Source organism: Typopeltis vanoorti, chromosome 2 (genome assembly GCF_054136105.1).
Source record: "Typopeltis vanoorti isolate ZY-2024b chromosome 2, IOZ_Tvanoo_1.0, whole genome shotgun sequence".
NCBI lineage: Eukaryota > Metazoa > Arthropoda > Arachnida > Uropygi > Thelyphonidae > Typopeltis > Typopeltis vanoorti.
In genome coordinates this window covers 58,507,923-58,532,500 of record NC_143550.1, presented here as the reverse complement: position 1 = coordinate 58,532,500, position 24,578 = coordinate 58,507,923, and the positions used below count along the sequence as shown (strand labels likewise).

Below are 24,578 nucleotides of genomic sequence, written 5' to 3'. Positions count from 1 at the left end.
CCATGGTGTCTTTCCATTTCGGGCCTTACAACTATGTCCCCTCTATAAACCTTTACTATAATTCTACTCTATTCTACTATAATCTACTCTTTCCCTTTCAATATACCGTATTCCTCCTATGGGTTTAAATTTGTAAGAAGGCTAGTTCAGAAGCATTAAGGTAGCATGGAGAACATAATTCTACTTTTAAGCTGACAGAAAAACATAATTGGATTGAATCTATGGAAAATGACCCTGAAATGGAGAAGGTAAAACGAAAATGTAAACAACAAAATATAATACATACAGCACACTGGAATGTAAGAGGAATAGCATATAAAGAAATAGAATTAGACCAAATATTAAATGAAAGAAATTTTAAAATAGCAGTAATCACTGAAGCAAAAAAAGAAATTAAAAGGAACCATGAGAACCAAACTATTAAATGACACAAATAACACACAATGGCTATATGAACAAAGAATTAACCAATATCTAGATAAAATAAAACAAAATGAAGAAATAGAAATAAAATGGCTTAATATAAAAATGATACTGAAATTATGTATATATTATTTCTGGGAAAACTCCCATGTAACTCCTCTCAATAAACTATTATAATTACGGCTATTTTGCCTGCTTCAGTTTAGGAGTGCCCCCTGTTTAAATGTCATTGGCTATTTACTCATGGATTCTTAGGGCATTGTAGATGTAAATTTACACATACCTTTTTCTGGGTGTTGCGGCTTTTCTTCTTTCTGCGATGTCCAAAAACTACTGAGTGTGTGGAGGGGGGGGGTAGGCAATATGGGAGAATTAAATTAGAAAAACCTGTTTTTTTTTCCAGTAATATATATATATATATATATATATATATATATATAAACATATATATTATATTACTATATTATATAGGGTGGGAGAAAAGGTGAAAGGGTTGATTTTTTATATAGGGAAGGGGAAAAAGGGGGTCGACGGGGTGCAGTCCGTTTCGACTAATTCTTGGTTGTCATCTGAACACATTGGGAAAGTGGATGCTATGTCAGGTCAGGTAGGTGCTTCTGTTTTTGAAGTGTTTGTGTTATCACCTATTGGTCGGGGTTGTGACCTCAATTTTATGTTGTGAAGCTTACAAACCTCGGAGATTATGTAGGGCCTGTGTACGTTGATAGAGTTCGCGTCACATTTTATGGCTATTATTTCCAATATTCTTAGCATTGTTTCATTGTCTTGTCTGTCTACTATGATGGCCTTGTCGATCTGCAGGGTATGTTTTTGTTCAAGGGCGTGAACAGCTATTTCCGTTTTTCCTGTGCTTTGTATTCGATTTTTCTTTTTGATGTTCCATTTTTTAGTGTTTAAATGTTCTGGAATAGGGATGTTACAATCACGGAAGTGTTCTTGCAGTCTTGCCCAAAAACACCTGATGGTGGAACCTATGTAGGTGATATCACAGCCTTTTTGGCAGGGAAATTTATAGACTACGTTGTGATGTTCAAATATTTCTTTCTATGTGTGAGGTTTGGTGGATTTTAGGAGATTTGCCAGTTTTTGGTTTGTGATGAATACCAATTTGTAGTCAGTATGTTTGAAGATGTATTTATAAGCTTTGTATGTGTTTTGGGTGTATGGTAGTTTGATAATTTTTTGTGCTGGGAAGTTCGTTTTGGTACTTGGGTTGTTTTGGCGGTTTTTTGCCATCTTGTTTGCATAGTTGATCAGTTGTGTAGGATAGTTGCGATTTATGAAGATCTGTGTTAGTTTTTTTATTTCTGCGTTTAGATTATTCTGATTGGTTGAAAATTTATAAGCATTTATGAATTGTGATAAGATGACAGATTTTTTAACATGATATGGATGGTATGAGTGAAAATGGAGGTAGTAGTTTCCTACATGCGAGGGTTTGTGGTATACTTCCGTGGCTATTTTGTTGTGTGTTCTGGTTAATGTCAAGTTTAAGAAATTGATGGATTGATGAGGTAGTAGTTTCCTACATGCGAGGGTTTGTGGTATACTCTCGTGGCTATTTTGTTGTGTGTTCTGGTTAATGTCAAGTTTAAGAAATTGATGGATTTGTTCTGTTCGGTTTCTGTGGTGAATTTTAGTCCGTTTAGGGATGTTTTTACACATACAAAGCTTATAAATACATCTTCAAACACACTGACTACAAATTGGCATTCACCACAAACCAAAAACTGGCAAATCTCCTAAAATCCACCAAACCCCACACACACAGAAAGAAATATTTGAACATCACAATGTAGTCTATAAATTTCCCTGCCAAAAAGGCTGTGATATCACCTACACAGGTTCCACCATTAGGTCTTTATGGGCAAGACTGCAAGAACACTTCCACGATTGTAACATCCATATTCCAGAACATTTAAACACTAAAAAACAGAACATCAAAAAGAAAAATCGAATACAAAGCACAGGAAAAACGGAAATAGCTTTTCACACACTTGAACAAAAACATACCCCGCAGATCGACAAGGCCATCATAGTAGACAGACAAGACAATGAAACAATGCTAAGAATATTGGAAACAATAGCAATAAAATGTGACGCGAACTCTATCAACATACACAGGCCCTACATAATCTCCGAGGTTTGGAAGCTTCACAACATAAAATTGGGGTCACAACCCCGACCAATAGGCGATAACACAAACATTTCAAAAACAGAAGCACCTACCTGACCTGACATAGCATCCACTTTCCCAATGTGTTCAGATGACGACCAAGAATTAGTCGAAACGGACCACACCCCGTCAACCCCCTTTTTCCCCTTCCCTATATAAAAAATCAACCCTTTCACCTTTTCCCCCACCCTATATAATATAGTAATATAATATATATGTTTATATATATATTACTGGAAAAAAACCAGGTTTTTCTAATTTAATTCTCCCAAATTGCCTACCCCCCCCTCCACTCAGTTGTTTTTGGACATCGCAGAAAGAAGAAAAGCCACAACACCCAGAAAAAGGTATGTGTAAATTTCTCTTCCTTATGCTACATATACTTTTTGGTAAATTTACATCTACAATGTCCTAAGAATCCACGAGTAAATAGCCAATGACATTTAAACAGGGGCACTGAAGCAGGCAAAATAGCCGTAATTATAATAATAATAATGATACTAAAATTTTAATGTGATATACAGTGGAGCTGACAGAGACCAAAGAGCACAAGCAGGAGTCATGATTCAGATTCATAACTCCCTTTCAAAATAGTTAAAACATTATAAATTATGAAATGAAAGCATAACAGAAGCTAGAATAAAAATAGATAGATGTTATTTAACAATAATTTGTTTATATGCCCCAGAAGAAGGAAGAGAACAGGATAATATTGAATTTCATAATGAGTTACAAAATATATATAATAAAATAAATAAAACGGTTTATATAATTTTAGCAGGAGACTTAAATGCAAGAATTGGAAACACGAAAATTAATAATAATATAGGAAAATGTGGAAAACATACTCTAAACAGGAATGGTAAAAAATTGATTGACTTTGTAGTTTTATAATAACCTAAAAATAATGAATTATTTCTATAAACATAAATACATACATAAATATACTTGGGCAGCAAGAGGATGGAAATTAGTATTAGATTTTTTTTATCTTTAATAAAAAGACATCAAAGTTTTCGTTAGAGTTCACAGAAGATATGATATAAGCAGTGACCACTTCCTCGTTAAAATACAATTAAGATTACCGCCTAAATGGCTACAAGTAACAAAAACAGAAAGAAAATTTGAAATATTTGTTTATAAAACTAGACTATTGAATGACACAAATGTACAATAGCTATATGAACAAAGAATTAGCTAATATCTAGATAAAATAAAACAAAATGAAGAAATAGAAATAGAATGGCTTAATATAAAAACGATACTAAATGCAGCAGCAAATGAAAGCTTAGGAAAGACCAAAAAATTCAATAAAAGGAAAAAACTGAAGATATGGGATGATACAATCAAAATGAAAAAAGAAGCCTATCATAAATGGTTAAGCAGTAAAATATTAGAAGATGAAATAGAATATAAAAGAATAAGAGCCATAGCTAAAAGAGAAGTAAGAAAAAAGACAGGGAATCATGGAACAAATTTGTTTCTAATTTAGAACATGATTTATATAAAATAAGACCCGATGTATATAAGATTTTGAAACACTTAAATGCAGATACTAAAGAAAACATAAAATTAAACACCGAATTGAAATTAGAAGAATTTCTAAATTTCTACACAGAAATGTGGACTGATAAATATTTTAAAAAAGACAACTGACAAACATTTAATGAAAAGAAAAAAGAATTAGAAATCAGCCTGAAAGAAACAAGAAACAGCAAATCATCTGGAGAAAATAAGCTAAGTTTAGAACTATATAAAAATATGCAGGAACAAAAAAAAAAAAAAGCAATTGTGATTCCTATCTTTAAAAAAGGTAGTAGAGATGACCCTAAAAACTATAGAGGTATAAGCATACTAAATTCCTGTTACAAAATATACAGCAAAATTTTAAATAGCAAACTAATGAAATATTCTGAAAACTTCATTTTAGAAGTACAGAATGGATTTAGAAAAGGACGATCATGTACAGACCTGGCCTTTTGCCTAAAATTAATAATAGAGAAAAGAAGAGAATACAATTTAGAAACACATATTGCATTTATTGACTTTGAAAAAGCATTTGACAAAGTTAAAAGAAGCATTTTATTTAACATATTAAAAGAAAGGTAAATACCAAATAATATCCTAAAAGCTATCATAAGTATATATGAAAATAATCAAACACAAATAAGATTAAATCATGAGCTATCATATACAAGAGAGATAAACCAAGGAGTCTGACAGGGATGTCCCCTCCCAGCAGCTCTTTTTAATATTTACCTAAATGAAATAATAATAAAATGGAATAAAAATTTACATCAAGGTATTAAACTTTCTCCTACTGTGAATTTAAACACACTCCTTTTTGCTGACAACCAAATAATAATTACAAATTCTGAAGATAACTTACAGAAAGCTATTTTAGATCTAAATGAGATAGTCAAAGATTATGGTATGATAATATCAACAGAAAAATCAAAAACTATGGCCTTTAAAGGGCAAGATCCAGCAAGAACTAAGATAGTAATAGATAACAAGATCTTAGAACAAATGAATTCATTTAACTACCTAGGATGTATGATTACATATGAAAACAAAAAAGATATAAACGTAAAAATTGCAAAATATTTAAAAATAACAGGTGTAATTAACTCTATATTTAAACCAAACCTAGTTCAAAAACAAACCAGACTAGAAGTATACAATACATTAGCCAGTGAAATATGGAAGTGAAATCTGGACAATAAAACAAAAAGACAAACGAAGATTAATAACAGCAGAAATGAAGTTTATGAGAAAAACTGCAAAGTATACTCTATTTGATCACAAAAGAAACGAAGAAATTATGAAAGAATTAAATCAAGAACCAGTAATAGAAAAAATTAAAAAATATAAACATAAATGGGTGGAACACGTTCAAAGAATGAAAATAGAAAGATTACCAAAACAAGCCTTCAAGTACAAGCCATTAGGAAAAAGAAAACCAGGACATTCTCTTAAACGATGACTTCCAAGGCTGGAACAGGCCACACTAGGCCTAAATCCTTGATATGCATGATGATGATGATGATGATTTAAAAAAACAACGACAATGACAAATGGCGGCAGAATGTTCATTCTATGAACATTCTGCCGCTACACTGAACAACAATATGGTTTTATTTCTTCTGCCTTCCCTTGTTGTTTTGTCAGATTTGAAGTAAATATGTGTCATCCACATTTCAACTAATTGCTTGTTGTTTATTGATTTTTATTATTGAAGGTTTTCCTCCATTAACCAAGGCCCAGTATGTCTTAAGAAGTGCTAAGTGATACTTGGACAAAGCATGTCATGAGTTAACCCCAGTATGTATATATTTTTCAGAAGCATTTTTTAATAATGGAAAAGTGGCTTAGAACTAGAACTTTGAAAAGGAAAGTAAATGAAACGGTTGATGCTAACCCTAATTGTGATAAACGTGTTGTAACAGCAAGTCTGATACTATTAAAGTAGAAGAAACAAGCAGTTCAAAGAAAAAATACAGTAGGAAATATTAAGAGTTAAGAAGAGCCCTTATTATGCATTACAAATAGACGAGACTACTGATGTTACAAATGATGCTCAGTTAATATGCTACGTAAGATATGCGCACGGTAACAACATTCATGACGATATTCTGTTTTGTAGAACTTTGTCATCCCAAACAACTGGAGAAGAAATATTTTGCACTCCCAATAATTCCATAATACTCAAAGGGATCCAGTGGGAAAAATGCATGGGCTTCTGTTCGGATGGAGCTTGCGCCCTTACAGGCAGGCATAGTGGGGTTGTTTCTAAGGTCAAAGAAATATGAACTGGGTATACTGTTTTATACAAAGGGAAGTGTTAGCCTCCAAAGGAATGCCACCAGAATTTAAAACTGTGCTATACAACACTGTAAAGCTAGTTAATTTTATTAAAGCTCAGCCATTAAATAACAGGTTATTTTCAGTACTCTGATATGAAATGGGCAGCGAATACATACAACTTTTGCTTCATTCTGAAATTCGCTGGCCTTCCAGAGGCAAAGTATTAACAAGGTTATTTCAATTAAGGCACGAAGTTTTATTGTTTGTAAATGAACGTAATTCTGATTTTGCATCACTCCTTATTGACGAAGCATGGCTATCAACACTATCCTATCTTTCAGACATTTTTCCGGAAATAAATGAACTAAATCTCTCCCTTCAAGGAAATTCGTTAACCATTGATGCCTATGACAAAATAAAGGATTTCAAGAAAAAACTGGTGTTATGGATTAGTTATGTAAAAGACAGACAGTCTGCACCTTTCCCAACATTGGAATCCTATTTAGTGGAAAATGATATTTTTGTTGATTCTGAGTTTCTGGAAAGGGTTTGTGAACTCTGAAACAGAATTCTGAATAACTTTTATAAGAAATTTCTGTGGGTTCGTGATCCATTTCAGGCTTGCAGTCACGAGAACGACCTTTCGTTATCGAAAAAAGAACAGTTAGTTGAGCTTTCAAGTGACAGTGGACTTAAAATGTAATTCCGTGATCTTAGTTTGGCTTGATTCTGAATCTCATCTTCAGTGAGAAATGAATTTCTCGAATTATCTGAAGATGTATTGAAACCCATCATGCAGTTTTCTACAACCTAGCTTTGTGAGAAAGGATTTTCATTGCTCCTTCAAATAAAAACAAAATACAAAAATCATCTTAGTGTGTGTGTGTGTGTGTGCCGATCTTCGACTGAAGTTGACCAATATTGAGCCAGCTATCCAGCAACTCTGCAAGGGTCGAGTCTCATTAAAAGTAAGTAGTAACATAATTTTATCATATTATTTATTTGTTTAATAAAAATTAAAACTTTGTTCAATGATGATACACTTTTAATCGTTTACTTTCAATTTAATTAATTATGTTTCCATATGTATTCAAAACATGCTTTTAGATTTATTATTTATAAATGGTACAGTTTTTATTTTTCCAAGTGCTGGTAATCCCCACATAGGTTTTAAAAAAAAAAATTTAAAAAAAAAAAATTACATAACTTAGTGGTCCGTAGAATTATTTTAGGCATATTACTGGTCCTTGGGCTTAGAAAGGTTGAGAAATGCTGAACTAAATTATGTGGGTTTAGTGAAATCAAAATGGTTCCAAAACACTGATGGACAGACACAGTGCTAGTGGTGTCATGTGACACAGCAAGTGAGATAAACAACAATCAAAAAAATATTTAGGTTATATTTTTATAATCAATATAAACAATTATATATTCATTTTTTATACTGATTCTAAAAATGGGAGGGGAAAATATTTCTAAAATTTTCAAGATTTTCAACTTTCTGCATATTTCATCACCGGGCATGAAAAATCTAATTTATAGTTGTCTGGTGCGCATCTTTTGAGTTTTTACAATGCCACAATTACTTACTTCACAGTATTGTCCAAGTGATGTTTAAAGTTAAAACAATAAGTGCGTATCTTACCCTCTTACTGGTCACATTCCATTACACAAAATTCATGATAAGACAAAATAGGCATTTATAATGACTGCATGCTCCAATAGGTGTAATAAGGAAGGCAAAAATACAAAAAGTATGACATGAAACATGCCAAAGAATTGATATTATGTAAATTTGTCAACCTGGTTGGCCAAGTGATTAATGTATCCACTTTCCAACCAACAGGTCATGAGTTCAATCACAAACATCCATGCCCACTATGGGCATGGATGTTTAATTGTCTTTAGGTAAGAGATGAATTTGTTCACCTGGTGTGAGACCACTACCCTGCTAATTGGAAGCCTGAATTGGTTTTAAAAGTTCCATGTTTAGTCTTCAGAATAGGCTATGTAAAAAATAATAAACACAAAAATATAAACATTACTAAAGAAAGAAAATCCTTAGCCCACTTACTCACTATAGGTTTACCAAAAAACTTTTGTGGGTGAAAGCCACAAAAAAAAAAAAAAAAAAAAAAAAAAAAACCTCTGACAATTACAATTAAATTGAAAGCAGCTATCTTACTTGCGTCATACTAAAGGAAGAAGTGAACAAGTTAGTTGTTTTGGCAGGCACAAATGATTTGAAACGTGAGAAATATGCAATGAAAGAGTTGTCAGAAGAAGCAAAAAATGAAGAGTAAGAAAGTAAAGATTGCGAGTCTGCTGCCTCAGTATGAGAGGACAGAATTGACAAGAAGGACCATGATTGCTAATGAGTCAATGAGAAGATTGTGCAGGAAGAACGGTATGCAATTTATAGCTGTGTGGAGTGAATTTGATGGACAAATGGAAATGTATATGCCTGATAGACTGCAATTGAATAGTTTGGAGTTAGATGCTTGGAGGAAGTGTTATTCAGTAAGAGTTTGGAAGTGCAGAATCAGGGAAACTAGAGATATTAAAGGAAGACGTACTCAAGTCTGTGTCTAGCTGCTCCTGAGATAGATAAGTATAAGTGCAGGAATGTGAAGAGCTAGGTGCAGTTTCCCAGGTTTTGAATCTGAATATGACATTATGTAACAGTATGTAATGACATGAGTAACAATATAAAGAATTGTGGGCCCAAGGGGATGTTAAAATGCATGTACAAGAATGACTGAAGCATCAAAAATAAAGGAGAGTAGTTTTTGGCATTGGCCAGCTTGACTCGGCCAAAATTATTTGCATTCGGCAAGACCTGCTTGGACAAAGAATAATATAGTTACAGGGATAGAATGTAATGGATATTGTATTTCCAGAGAAAAACAGGAAATAGGGCATGGATATTAATGATAGTCAAAGAACTTCAACCAACAAAAATAGAAGTTAAGGAAGATTGTAGATCTGAGGAAAATATAAACAAAAAAGGTTATCAACATGCTCATAAGCAATATAAAGCAAAAGGTAAGAAGGGTAACTACTATGGTAAGGAAGGCTTAAGCAGATTTTGAGATAAAGAAAATTTGCTAAGCAAGGGGAAAGTAAATCCAAAAGAGTTTTTTTTTGCTAAGTAGCAAGAGAAAGAATGATTATGGAAAGATAACTTTATTCAATGCTGATGGTAGGAAAGTGATAGAAACAGAAAAAATAGTTCAGTTACTAAGTGATCATTTTGCAAGGGTATATCATCTAGGCAGCGATTTTGAAGTTACTGATATGAGAATTAAGGTAGATGAACTGGAGGTACTCAACATATTGAAAAATATGTGAATACAGCAGTGGGCCTGGATGGTATGTCAGTTCATGTGATACAAGAACATGCCAGTGAACTGGCAGTGCCTCTGACAAAGTTGTTTAATCTGTCTCAGCTTTGGTAAGGGTACAAGGGAGTGCAAAGAGGGTAAGATATAGTTCTATTATATAAAAGTGGCTCCAAGATAGAAGTAGCAAATTACAGATCAATTAGTATCCCTGGAGTTGTGGTTTAAGTATTGGAAAAGTTGGTTAAAAGTAAAATTCAGGAATGGGCGGACAAGAATATGTCACTTTATAGGTGCAGCGCAGCTTTGTAAAAGATATTGCAAGTTTTTTTTCCCACTTGGTTAGACTATAAATTATATAACTAACCAAGTGGGAAAAAACTTCCAACATCTTTCTCTAATCCAGAGTAATTTAATAATAAGGTGTAACACCTTTTAGCAACTGGCATATGGAAATATGACTTCTGCATTCAACTTCTGCAAAAAATTGCTTCAACCTTGGTATCACCTCTGGGTCTGGTTCTCACTGAAGAGACCTCAATAAATGTCGAAACTGGACTGGGTAGTGACCCTTCCCATAATGCATAGCATTATACATGTCCACAAGGAGATGTGAATTGCATTATGGGACACTAAGGAAAGTGACATGAACTCAGTCAACCTTTGCCATGAGTTGCCCCAGTCCTGAAGACACTTCAGGCACAAACTTTGTTTGCTTACAGTTGGATAAAGGATTAAACTAAATATATAATTTGTAAAAGATATTTCCTACCTCAGTAATTTATTCACATTTTATAATAATATGACAGCAGAAATGGATTAACAAAATGGCTACACCATAATACTGCTGGACTTCGCAAAGGCATGAAAAACTATTACAAAAGTCGGGGCAAATGGGAATGGATATGAGTCTGGCTGCTGATATATGGATAATCGAGAGTGGTGTGTGGTGGAGTGGAATCAAAGCTAATGAGGGCGACTAGTGGAGTGCCCTCGTACTAGGACCACTACTCTTTAATTTGCACATTAATGATATAGGGGATGATTTGATGGGGGGGGGTATTCAGTTGTTTGCTGATGACGAAAAATTGGGGAAGGCAACAGTTGATAAAGGTGATGTAGATATCCTGCAGGATGATTTAAATAAACTGGCAGTGTGGGCAACGCATAATAGTTGTCAATTTAATGTTGTAAAATGTACATTCTAAATCCTTTACCCAAATGCAAGCAAATGAAATTTGCAAGTGAAGGCAAATGACTTCACATCAAATTGTCTTAGTATCCCATAATGCAAAGTACACTTCTTTTAGAATGTATACTGCAATGTATCATATAAGAATGGTCACCACCCAAAGCAGTTTCAATCTTTATTGAGGTCTCATCAGTGGGAGACAGTCCCCGAAGATAATGAGCATATGTATGCAGGTGCTAGCACCACTGGGCAAATGAGGCTGAACAAAAGCAACCAAAATCAGGTCTAGATTGGATGATTGGATCTTAGCTTATTAGCTGAAAATCTGAGGATGAGTACAGTAAGATCCCATTTAATGCTACCCGAGTAGAAGGAATGATGCAGCATACTAGTACCACCAAAAGTATGGGTACAAATTGCGATTGATGAGAGGAGGTCACATTCAGGTACAAGAGGAAAGATAGTAGGTGATATAAGAGAGCAAAGAGGCACACAAATTGGAAATTTGAACTGAGAATGCCATTCACCATTACTCAGAAAATGACCTAAGATAAAAGCTTAGTAAATTAAAAAGGGTTGAAAGCAGCTGATAAAACATCAATTTACTAAGCAGATCTTCTACACAAAGATCCACAGCAGATTTTGGTGTATAATTTGTACAGATAAATAACTAGACAGGAGGATATCATCATGACCAGAAGCCTTTTTCATATTTATATATCAGATCCACATACAAAAGGCCATAAAACGTACAGCACACCAGGCCAATGTGTGCCCAAGAAGTTACAAAAATAAATAAATAAAAGAGAAGGAATCTATTAATGTATGTCTTGAACAGCTGAAGGTTGTAGTCTTTGGTAAGTCAAAGTGAACAATGCTGTTTCAAAGAGAAGCACATGGAAAGAAAAGAAAAGAAAGATGAGCTGGTTCGGTATGTCTGATGGACAGTATGGACGTTAACCAGCAGCTGCTCATTTCTTATAGTCTTAGCAGAAAGTGGGGGAACGATCTAGGATATTAAAGAATCTGATGTCTTTCTGGTTAAAGGCCAAAGAAGACATGAAATACATTATTTGCGATATGGTTGGAGATTTGTATTGGTTGTGTAATATAGGAGTTGGAGTCTAAGAATGTCAGGAAGGCAGATTGTTTTCAGAGGTTGTTACAGCAATATCATTGAGGTAACAGAGGTGGAGCACAGATGGACACAAGTTGCACAAGAATGGCCATGGTTATACTGTACCAATACCGGTACAGCAGTACAGATGGTGATAATTATTTAAAACCAACCAGGTATCAAAAGCCTATAAATTACAAGGGTAGTCTGAAAAGTTCTCAGCCTAGCAATGAAAAAACAAATTTATAATTTCAAAATTATTTTTATTTTTCAACATAATCTCCCTTAAGATTAATACATTTATTCCAGCGATGCTCCAATGACATTATCCCGTCCCTATAGTGGTTCTCAGTAAGATCTGCAAAATGCACCTCTACAGCTGCAATCACCTGTTGGTTCGAAAAAAAAATCTGACCAGCAAGAAAGAGTTTTAGTTTTGGGAAGAGATAGAAGTCAGAGCAGAGGGAGCCAAATCTGGAGAATAGGGTGGATGCTCCAACAATTTGTAGTGCAGATCTCTTAATTTTCCCATTGCCAAAACACCTTTGTGGGCAGGTGCATTGTCCTGATGAAAGATGATTTTTGTCTTCTGAAAACCGGGTCTTTTTCTCACGAATTTTTTCATCTGATCTGGTTAAAAGATCGGAATAATATTCCCCAGTTGTTGTTTTACCCTTTTCAAGATAATTAATAAACAAAATGCCTTTAGCATCCCAAAACACCGATGCCATGATCTTTCCTGCTGATGGAACAGACTTTGTCTTCTTTGGTGCTGAACAACTGGCTTCTGTCTACTGTTTTGACTGTTATTTGGATATTGGTGTGTAATGGTGAATCCAAGTCTCATCATAGTAATAAATCAATGCACAAAATTAGTTTTATTCTTGTTAAAATGCTCCAAGCACTATTCAAAGATTTTCATGTGAGTGCGTTTTTGATCTGCTGTGAGCAAGCGTGGCACCCATCTTACGCAAAGCTTTTTCATTTGTAATTTTTCATGCAAAATTATATCCTACACGTTCTTTAGAAATGCTTATAGTCTCGGTAATTTCACACACACTTTGACTCGTCGGTCATCTAATACCATATCGTGCACTCGGTCAATGATCTCTGGTGCTGTCACACTTTTTGGACAACCTTCGTGTAGATCATCTTCAAGGCTGGTACGGCCATGTTTAAATTCGGCAGCCCATTTCTTAATTGTAGAAAACGAAGGATAAGGGTGCCCATAAACTTTTATGAACTTTGAATGAATTTCTTTTGGCATTAAACCTTCTTTTACAAAGAATTTTATAACCACACAATACTCAATTTTATTCATTTCAAGGGATACAGACAACGCTTTTGTTTCAGACAGCTGTATAAAACAAACTACTTGATAGAATGGTTTGCAATTTCACATGGATGCTTATGACAGATGTGCCAACGTAGAAAAAAAAATAAATAAAAATCTTGCTGATAGTGTTGCCATCTATGGTCGAGGCAGAGAACTTTTCAGACCACCCTCGTATAAATGTATTTTATAAATAAAAATATTATATACAATATGTACACAATCTATATACAATGATAAATAATGATGTCCTGTAATATGAAAAACTACTTTATGAATCTGATAAAATCTGTATTGGTGTATAAGGACTCAAACAAATTATTAATATGACTAAAATAGTGACTACACTCATTGGTGAAACAAGGGCAATTGGTTAAAATGTGAATGATGATTAGTATGAACTCACACAGTCCTACTGAAATGGCTACGATCACCCCTGGATACGAATGAGTGTGTAAGATGACTATGACCTATGCACATCCAAGAAAGAACCTCCCCCCCCCCTCCTTTAGTCCCTGCATATACTAGACTGCCACGATTTGATGAAGCTTGTTATTATTAGTCTCACTCTGTTCCACGATAACTGCAACTGGGATAAAACTTCGTTATGTGGTATGATCATGGTATGATTATTTGTTATAATCATATCCTTTATGATTGCTTCAAAGGACAGGTAGATGGCAAAAGTTTGAGGAACGAGCTAACACAGCTTCAGTATCAACCTTGATACTGAAGCTGTGTTAATCAACTGATCAAGCTTAATCTCAACATACCTTCCAACATAATTCAACATCATCAGCAGCCTCATTTCCCTCAATTGCAATATGGCTTCCAACAGAAACACATGACTAAATGTAACTTACATGAGGAGATGTTGGATATGATAGCCTTGGATGTTTTTGCAGCTCCAGGACATCTTATTGCCTGTAGAGAGCTTCACAATGCTACTGAAGGTAGCATGGAAGAGATCTATGCAATATTGTCTAGTATAAGGCAAGCTCTATCACACAGTACTGAAGTTGTTACATTCCAATGGGATGGAAGCATATATTATGCTGTCTGGAGGCACCAAAAGATCCCATTAGTGTCCCATGTTATGTGCTTGAAAGAGCTGCTCCAGTAGAACAACATACATGAGGGGTGAAATATTTCAGTAGTAGCCTGCCAAAAGAAAAACTGCATGGTGGTATATAGTGAATGCTATATAGAGTTTGAAAGAGAGCTTTTATTTGCAAACCGAGGAGTCATATGGCAATCAGAGGAGTGGTGTACAGATGCACCTTGGGCAAAAACAGTTGGTCACATAGGATAACTCGACATGGATTTTATTTTGGTAACATATAGAAAAGACGGTTATTGGCAAGAAGCAAAAAGGGTGGTTCATTTGCCTTGATATATAGACTAAGGATTGATGAGGTTTGAAAGGTTCTAGTTGCAATTCTTATGGCATGATGACAGACAAGTCCAACCAACTCCCTGGCAAAAACAGAGATTTGAGACCCATAATTAAGTTTTAATCTAATCATTTTTTGGTACAATTGCAACAAAATACATCTGTCAGCACCTCAAGAGGTGAAGATAGGGTGCAAATAGCACTTATTACGCAACTGGCATATATGAGGGAGGAAACTTAGTTGCTTGCCAAATATGAGTACCAAGAACTTGGCATCTAATGTAACTGGGATTAAAGTTTGTCCTACTCTGAGTTCTGGGTCAAGATGAAGCCACATCTGCAGAAAAAATGCACACACACATATCTACTGATTGGAAAATAGGAACTCATTTGCACCCAACTTGACAAATTGTTAATGGCTTGTTGGTTTTTCTATGACCATTATATTACATGACAAAAGATGGCTAGATGATCAGTTGGTGTATTATAATTGTAGCAGCCAGATTGTGTTCTGGAAAAAAAAGGTTCTTTCTTTCCAGAAACCATAAAAGACAGGAGTTAACCATTTGTTCCAGAATCATGCACAATCAATTCAAACAACTGGATGATAGTTTATTAATGATTCTGGATGCTTTCTTCCTTTCCTGGCTGAGGAAAGGCAATGATAATTGCCTTTTACCAGGTATTCAGAAAAGGTTCTTGCAGAAATTTCTGTTGATCTAGTACAGCAACTGATCCATGGAAGATGGCATCTATATAGCAGCAGTTAGGTAGCAATTAAAAAAAAAAAAAAAAAAAAAAAAAAAAAAAAAAATCAGCTTTCATTTCCTGTTTAGTGAATGGCCTGTTGTATTCTTCTGTACCATTTGAAGAGAACAGAATTTGTTGTTTTTCTGCTTTACACTTTTGTGCATGGAACATGGGATATACTGTGATGTTTTAGCAAAAATCTCTCCAAGTGTCAGCAAATACTGTTTGGGTTGGCAACTGTACACCCATTATGTTCAAGTTGGATATATATCCACCCTTCATGGTATATCACCACATTATTTTCTGGATTTGGTTCCCAGACTTCTTTACTGTTGGCTGCATGTTATGGAAGATGTGTACTGGATCCAGGATTGCTTGTGGCACTGACAATGGATATGTCTTGCTTGGGCACATTTGAAAGCAATGAGATTTATTCCTGTGGGGACCTGTAGAAGATACTCCATGCTTTCTTTTATGTTTCAGCAGCTGCTGAGCAGTGTTTCATCATAGTTTAAGGAAATATGGAAATTGGCTAGATTTTGAGAATTGCAGTTGTGGCAGCTTGTGTAATGCTTTCTATAACATGATTCACTGCATTGCTGATAGAAGAAGAATTAATTGTTGTGGAATAAATTTCTACTAGGGATTACTCAATTTTCCATTGCAATATCCATGATGTAATATGTGGTTGCCCATGCAGAAAAGTGGATACCTCAGGGAAATGATAATTCCCAAATAAGTTGTCATTGTTTTTCCACTTAAAGAGTGAGAAGAAGCATTTAAGTCAATGGCAGTAAATGTTCGGGTGGGCATATGAAAGAAGGTATTGCTTCCTGGGCTCAAGAAGCAGAGGTTATTGTTGAGCATATGCTCCATAACTCTTCTCCTGATATTAGTTCGGGCACTATTCCATAGAGTGTTGTGTCCATTTAAATCCCCATTAAAAACAAAGGGGGGTAACTACAATATGACATCAAGTTCATCCTGAGAGATATCTACAGCAGGAGATTAGTAGATGCAGATACTGTTATAAGAAATCTGACTTTTTTTGTTGAGTAAATGGCACTGCCTCAATGTGTATATTGAGGTAGTTGCCACTGGGACTTGAAGGGTTTATGGTTTAGACCACAAGAATGGCAACTCCTCCTTTAGCAGGTGCATCCAATACTTATGAATGAGTTACGTTTCATAATGCTGGATCATCACCTGGCTTCAGGTATGCCATATGCACACAAAAGCATATTGGTTTATTGATCTATGAAACCTTTGATGTCATCAATGTTTTGATGGAATCCAATTCATTATGATAGTGTCACCTGGCTTCTGATGTGAGGTCTTGTTTTCAATGGCCTTGAACCCCCCCAGAGAACTGTGGGGAGCCAGTGTCTATTTCTTCCTTCACCAGGACACAAGAAAAATATATCTGAGATATCAAATTAAACTCCCTGTGCACTAGGTATATTAATTTTTATCTTTTTGTGGCTGAGCAGAGATATCCATCTTATCTATTAATGAAATCAGGAGGCATCTTATTGATTCTCTGTGGCATATTTCTAAAGAGACAGCAAGCAAATTATACTGTTCGGGGATACTGAGTTGTGAGAAGATGAGATCAATAAACATGTGAAGGTTACAACAAACACTTTCTTCACAGCTGCCTTCTCAGCCTACAAGAAAGTTTACCACTAGATGTTGCTACTTTTATGGTATACTGCCTCTTCATCTCCTGGTATTTGATGCTCTAAGTTTTTATTTTTTGGATCTCTTTTTTATTCCTTCCATCTTTGGCATTCTTGGGAGTATATGGGACTATTTCCTTTACAATTAGGGCATTTTATAGTTTTTGATTCATGTCAGGCACAGATGGTAGAGTCATGATAGGAAGTCTGAGAATGACCATGCTTCTGACATTTAAAGCAGTGCAAAAGGTTTGGAAAGTAAACCTAACTGGCTAGTTGAGATAGTCCACGTTCACAAACATTGGTGGTTTAGGTGTGTTAAAAGTAAGGATGACATTCCTGGTGGGAACCAAGTTACCATCCCATTGTATGAGGATTTTCCTTAAAGGTCCTTGATCTTACAATTTGGAGCAGATCTCTTTGAAACATTAAGGATGTCTAATAATTCTTCTCAAGAATGGATGTTGAATGGACTTGCTCAAATGATTGCGTCTGTTGTTTGCTGTTTGATATAATGATCTCCTGATTTTCTTCACTTATTTTGGAGATTCTGCTACTCTTTCAAATCCTTCTGGATGAAGAAGGGAGACATTTTCCTGAGCAGATGTTCTTCAGTTGAGTGTAATATTAAAAAGGTTAGTATGTTTATTGCTTCCTCTGATGTTTTTTGTTTTAGTTGATGGTGCAATGGTTTCTGGACATGGTTGGGGCTTGTTGAGGTATTCCTCATAAACTTGAGGATGAAAAATTACTCATACTCAAAGGGAATTTGCTCTTCAGCACTAGAGTTCCCCATGGAATGAAACACATGGCTATGACTCAGTCCCATCTACATGTTGCACCTTCTATGGGCATTTGTAGGAGACCTAGGTTTTAAATTGGGATCTCTGAAGATGTCTTTCCAAATTTTGGGAAGATCCATACAAACATATTTGTTTAAATTTGGTTGATTTCTGAGTGTCACAGATTCCAAAATAGTCTTTCTTTCTTAAATTTACAGTGATGTAGCTTGGTGGTTTTCTTCCAGGATATCCTGTGAGTAGTATCCAATACAGAGATACCTATACATGTTCTGCAAGACCAGATTGACCATAGTCATGACTGCAGATGTAAGCTTTGTGTTCATCTAAACAGATGGAGGCTGATCTAATGTCTGTCCATAGTATGCCAACTTGCAGGAACAGGGTACTTTATATACTTCAGGCACTGAGAGAGAATGAAGCTGATCTTTGGCAGAACAGATAAGGGTAGAAAGTTTCTGGTGAGGCATAAAAGCTGTGTAGAGATTACATTTTTTTAATGGACCTGGCAATTTTTTTTATGTATCCCAGATGTAGGGAATGATGATGATAGCATTTCTGAAATCCTTCTCACTTGATGGTTGTATATTGAGGGAAAACTGATTATCATGTTTTAAAATTCTGTATAAACTGTAGAGCCTGTTTAGCTCAGTCAGTATAGACAAAGTCCTTTGGTCGGAAAGACCTGGGTTTGATTCCCATCTACGATGCAAGAACCTTTATCTGGTTTCTTTCAACTAAAAGTGAATTAGCTGGTCTCATATGGAGGTGGGGGGGGGGGGGGTTCACCTGGAAACTCAGATTTTTCGTCCCTCAGAACAGGCAAATCGGTCCCATGAACACATGCATCTACAGACATAGGACACTCTTGGAATAAGGATTGACCTACCTATTCCATGGGATTTTCAGTTTCGAATGCCTGCATGGTGAAGTGTGGGTCTATGCGTGAGTGTAAATCAGGACAGGATAAGATAAACTGTAGCCATTGGATAGGAAGGTGTTTGTCTGTGTGGCTGAGTTCTTTGGCTGGAATGCCCTGGGTTTGATTCCTGTCTACGATGCAAGGAACCTTTATCTGGTTTCTTTCAACTAAAAGTGAGTTAGTCAAGTCAAGTTTCATTCCATATTGTGTTATCTTTGTATGCGTGTGTGTGTTACAATTGTTAGTTGTAATCCCTGAAGACGAAATATTGGAGAGGTTTCAAGTCACAGCCAAGTTTCATTCAATATTGTGTTATCTTTGTGTGTGTGTGTGTGTGTGCACACGCGCTCACCTGGAAACTCAGGTTTTTTTGTCCCTCAGAAAAGGCAAACCGTTCCCATAACCGATTTGCCTTTTCCTATGTTGGTGTCCTATGTCCTACAGACATAAGACACTCTTGGAATAAGGATTGACCTGCCTATTCCATGGGATTTTCGGTTTCGAATGCCTGCACAGTGAAGTGTGGGTCTATGCGCAAGTGTAAATCAGCACAGGATAGGATAAACTGTAGCCATTGGATAGGAAGGTGTTTGTCTTTGTGGCTGAGTTCTGTTGAAAGAGAGGTTTCAAGTCATAGCCAAGTTTCATTCAATATTGTGTTATCTTTGTGTGTGTGTTATTACAATTGATAGTTGTAATCCCTGAAGACGAAATACTGGAAGCATTAACAATAGTTTTTAATCTTTCTCGCTGCTGTCAATGCTCCATTAAACCTCCAACATGATATCCTCCCAGCACCTAAGCTTTAACACACAGATATAAATTGATTAACTTGTAACTTAGTGCTATAAACAGGTACAGGAGACGTTCCTGAAGATTTGCTTCTTGAATTCTCATTCAAGAAGCAAATGGAATGCTAACAGGATGAAAACTAGTGCAAACCAAGGAAAACGGAATGCTAACAAGATGAAAACTAGTGCTGGCTTCTCCAAAGTGGTGCACTCATGAAGGTGTTTGCATGAGAAAACAAATACATATAAGAATTAAATTTTTGTGAATTTTTAACAAAATGTAAGTGCATGTTTTAGCTGTTATACAAATTTACAAAATTGAGCTCTTGGTTTGTCTATATTACCAGATGAAAGAAACCAAGAACTAGATTACCTCAGTTCCATACCACCAAACAATGGGTAACAAAACATTGGTCAACAAAATATCATGTAAACTTCCCTCAGACAACCAGATGAACATGTTTTCAGAGGAGCAGTAATTCTTCCCTATATCTGATCAGCCACAGACCAGATTTCAAAGTTGATACGACTATAGGGTATCAAAATTGCCTTGTATTCCCTCAATAAGATTTCTACCCTAATTAGAGTTTTAAAACTTTACCATCCACTAAGGAAACCAGGTGTTAAGATAAGATAATTTGTGCTTGTATGTTGTGTTACACAGGGCAGACAAGCAGGTCAGGATAGATATGTATGTTGGAACATTCAAGGACGTGAAGAGAAAAGAAAACACAAATTACGATTGGCAGGACATACAAAAGAAATGATAAAACAACCACAACAGTATAACAAGAAACAAGGCATGATATTACACCAAGTATGGTTCTCTCTAATAAAACATCTAAAGCATGTGGAAACCAGTGATGAACATAATGCTACCAACCATCATGTGTCTCCATAGCACAAGCACACATTCTGCTGCAATCTTCCTTTTTAAAATATTAACATTGTGATTGTTATCTGTTTGTGGCTTAATTATTATTATTATTTTTTTTTTTTCATTTCATTTGCTATTATCTCCTGATAATATGAAATAGTTATTTCATGAAACTGGTTGAGTATCTGAATAAACATTTTTTCACTATGAAGTTGTTCTATGTTGTTTACCACTGGTATTACAACTTAATTAGTGCATAAATATAATACCGTGTACTATATTGATGGTGCCATACTGCAGGAAGTGGATGAGATTAGAGGTTTGGGAGTGATGGTTGACAGTAGACTGAAGTTCAGAGGGCATATTGTTGCAAAGGTTGCACATTATAGTGCTGTTATGATAAGAAGTACTCTAACATGCAAGGATAAGGAAGTGGTTGTGCCACTGTATAAGGCACTGGTCAGACCACACTTGGACTATTGTGCTCAGATCTGGTCACTTGGTTTTCAATGTGATGTGGAGACATTGGAGAGAGGGTCCAGAGACAAGTGACCAAGACAATATCAGGAGTTTGGAATGCTGGCTATGCAGAGAGAGGTTGAAGAGATGTGGATTGCAGAGTTTGGTGGATAGGAGGAAGAGAGGTGATATGATAGAGACGTTTAAGTTAGTGAGAAATCTGAAAACATACCCCAACTCAACATCACCAGAGTTAAAGATCGGTACTATCAACATAAGAAGCCCGAATGGCAAAGACATGAAGTTAGCTGAGGAATTAGATAAGTACCAGATCGACATAATAGGGGTGACTGAAACAAAAAATACAAAAACTGGTGAGATCTTTCTGAGCAATAAATACAAAATGTTATATTCAGGCAATGACAATCAAGGAAAAGAAGTGTAGCCATAGTATTCAACACTAAATATGGGGCTAATATTCTTGAATGGCAGGCATTCTCAAGTAGAGTAATGTGGGCAAATATCAGAATGGGGAACTGGACAATGAGACTTATTTGTGCCTATGGTTCCACAGAAGATTCAACTAAGGTAGAAGTGGAGGAATTTTTTGAGACTTTAGAGAAATAAAAAAAGGAAACCCAAATGGAACCGAAACAAAACTCAGTAATGTAATTATATATAACTATAAAAAAAATATGAACATTGTTAAACAGCCAATAAAGAAATGGTTTGTGATAAGTTGGCTGGCATGCTAATTTATATTTTTTATTCCTTGTCTATTTCAACTCTATTCATAAATTTAACTTTCACATCAATAAGAGATTTTGTGAAAGAAAATTATTTTTTTTTTACACTTCATACCACCAGATACCAGCATCTTTTCTAATCTTCTTTCTCTCTTTCGTAGGATGTAATGAAATATTCAGTTCAAATAAACAAATAAAGCTCCCAATTTGAATTTAAGAAAAGAGCATATTTACTAGTAAGAAAGAAATATTTACATGGAATTTAAAATGCCCTGGGATCCAATGAAATTAATTAGTATAATTCTTTTATCATCATCATCATCATCATCGGTTTCAAGGATTTCAGTTTCTCAGGCCTATTATCGCCTCTGAAGCAATCAAAAGACAATCTGATTTCCTTCATCTGAATGGTTTATATGGCAATGCTTGTGTCTACAGCCTTTATATTTGCATTCTCTGATTATTTGATTGCATTCTTTGAGTTGATGCTACATGATATGACATTACTGACCATGTTTGTCGTACAATGTTTCAGAACCGCTAGTGGATTTGAGCCATTCAAACCCACTAATTAATGTGTGAAATGTAAGGTTTTTTTAAAATTGTATTTTACTGATTATTTATAATTTTAAATGTTTTTAACAGCAAAGAAGAAACTGACTTTTTCCATAAAAAGTGATTCAAGGCATACTTAAAATGTTAGAACTAAAACTGTCTGCGAAAATGCTCATGTATCAGTAATAAATAATAATAAACAGTCATGCAACACAGATAAAATATGAATTTCCAACTTTGCACCTCACAAACCGATAAACACACTAATATATGCCAGCCTGGTTGGCCGAGCGGTTAGCGTATCTGCTCTCCAGCCAAAAGGTTGAAGGTTAGAATCACACCGTGGGCATGGATGTTTGTGATTGTCTGTGAAAGTACTAGTGGTGGTAGTCAGTGGTAGATGGGGTTGGTGGAGTAGTGAGATGCAGAGTTATAGAGTAGATGCCCTCCCTCGGGACTCCCTAGAGGTGTGATGTAATAATAATAATATAATTAGAAAGACGTCAACAGACCCCCCCCCCAGCATGGGTAAGGAGCATTGTGCCATGTAACAAGTTTGTAGCTGGTATAAATTGAAGGAATATGATGCTCCCAAGTCAATGCAACTGTGTCCGAGTAAAATTGCTGTGAGAAAGGAACTAATGGAGTTTAAAAGTGGTGTTGTGACAAGATGCCACATTGAAGGCCTATCTATTTGGCAAATTAGGCCATCCCAGGTCAACAATCAGTGATACCATACTGAGATGGAAGTGCAGGGAGTCCACTGCAAGTGCTACTTGAGGTTGGATGACCCACCACACTCACCGTAGGATGCTACGAAGGATAACATGTACATACTGCTATTCCAGTGCAGAGTTCCAGGCATCGATTGGAACATGAATCTACATAAAAACATTCAGAACCGAGGATCACAACATGGGTTTCTATGGTAGGACTGCAATATGTAAGCCCTACATTACCTGAATCAACATGCAGCATCATCTTCAGTGATGCAAAGAGCGTGTGCAGTGGGACGTAGAAGCTTGGAAAGCTGTGATATGAAGTGACAAATCACACTACACCCTCTAGCAAGCAGATGGATGGATGTGGAAGATGACCAGTGAATGTCTCTTACTCGAGTGTGTAATCCCAACTATGAAATTTGGAGGTGTGATGGTATGGTCCTGTTATTTCTGATTTGTGCTTGGACCTCTGCTTGTGGTGCCACGAACATTGACCTCCAAGAGGTATCTGAACATTCTTGAAAATGCAAAGCTTCTTACTTTGTGGCATTTCCAAGGAACTGACCACTGTCTCTTTCAGTAAGACAGTGCACCGTGTCATGAGACTGCTGCTGTAACTGCATGGTTTATGGACATGAACATCATCACACTTGACTGGCCTCCACAGAGCCCTGATCTCAATCCTATTGAGCATCTGTGGGATGAACTGGAGTGTCAAGTAAGGTCAAGGGATGTCCATCCCACAACAGTCAAGGACCTCATTACATGCCCACATGAATTATGGTCCAAAATTCCCACTGATCGCTATCGTACACCTGTGGAACAAATGCCAAGCTACAGTCATTGCAGAGAAAGGAGGTCCTAGATCTTATTAAGGTGGGTACCATGGCTGTTTGTTCCTCACACTATGGTCTCTGTTGACGATTTTCCAAGCAGTATATACAAGCAGTAAACATATTTGCTTTCACATTGGTAGTTACACATGGTAAAAATTAGTCATAGCATTAACAAAAGCTTATAAATTGATCGGGTCTGTGGAATGAATAGGAAACAGGTAAATGAACAGGTTCATTCCCCAGTTATATTTAAAACAACTGAAAGCAGAAAAGAAAACAGAAAAGGAAGAGAATTATCTTGCTTTTGTGAAAAATAATAATACCAATATTTCCAATAAAAAAAAAGGGCAATTCTAGTAAACTTACTGGTTGCTCTTGTTTTGGCTAAATATTCCTTCATGTCTTCAAGATTTAGGTCATCATAGAGAAATTCATTTTCTTCAAAATCAGGTTCCTGTGATGAATCTATATAATATTCTACATCTTCCTTTATCTTCTTAATTTGATCTACATCTACTGTGCAATTATCCAACATTCTCATTAATGTTTCAAGTTGCTTGATGTGATATCTATGCTTTTCTAAACTACCTTTAAGTTCTTCAATTCTATCTTGTTTCTGGGAAAAAATATAACATACA

At 35.6% G+C, this 24,578-nt stretch overlaps 1 protein-coding gene across 4 annotated transcripts in view; it reads right to left on the bottom strand.

The window, feature by feature from the left end:
• The window catches only part of LOC150109062 (CCR4-NOT transcription complex subunit 3-like), a 436,445-nt gene that overhangs the window by 184,481 nt on the left and 227,386 nt on the right, over positions 1 to 24,578 (bottom strand). For all 4 annotated transcript variants that reach the window (XM_090405199.1, XM_090405207.1, XM_090405214.1 and 1 more), the window contains one exon: positions 24,307 to 24,556. In XM_090405199.1, the coding sequence (XP_090261325.1) occupies positions 24,307 to 24,556 (250 nt within the window). The remainder of the gene's footprint in view (positions 1 to 24,306; positions 24,557 to 24,578) is intronic.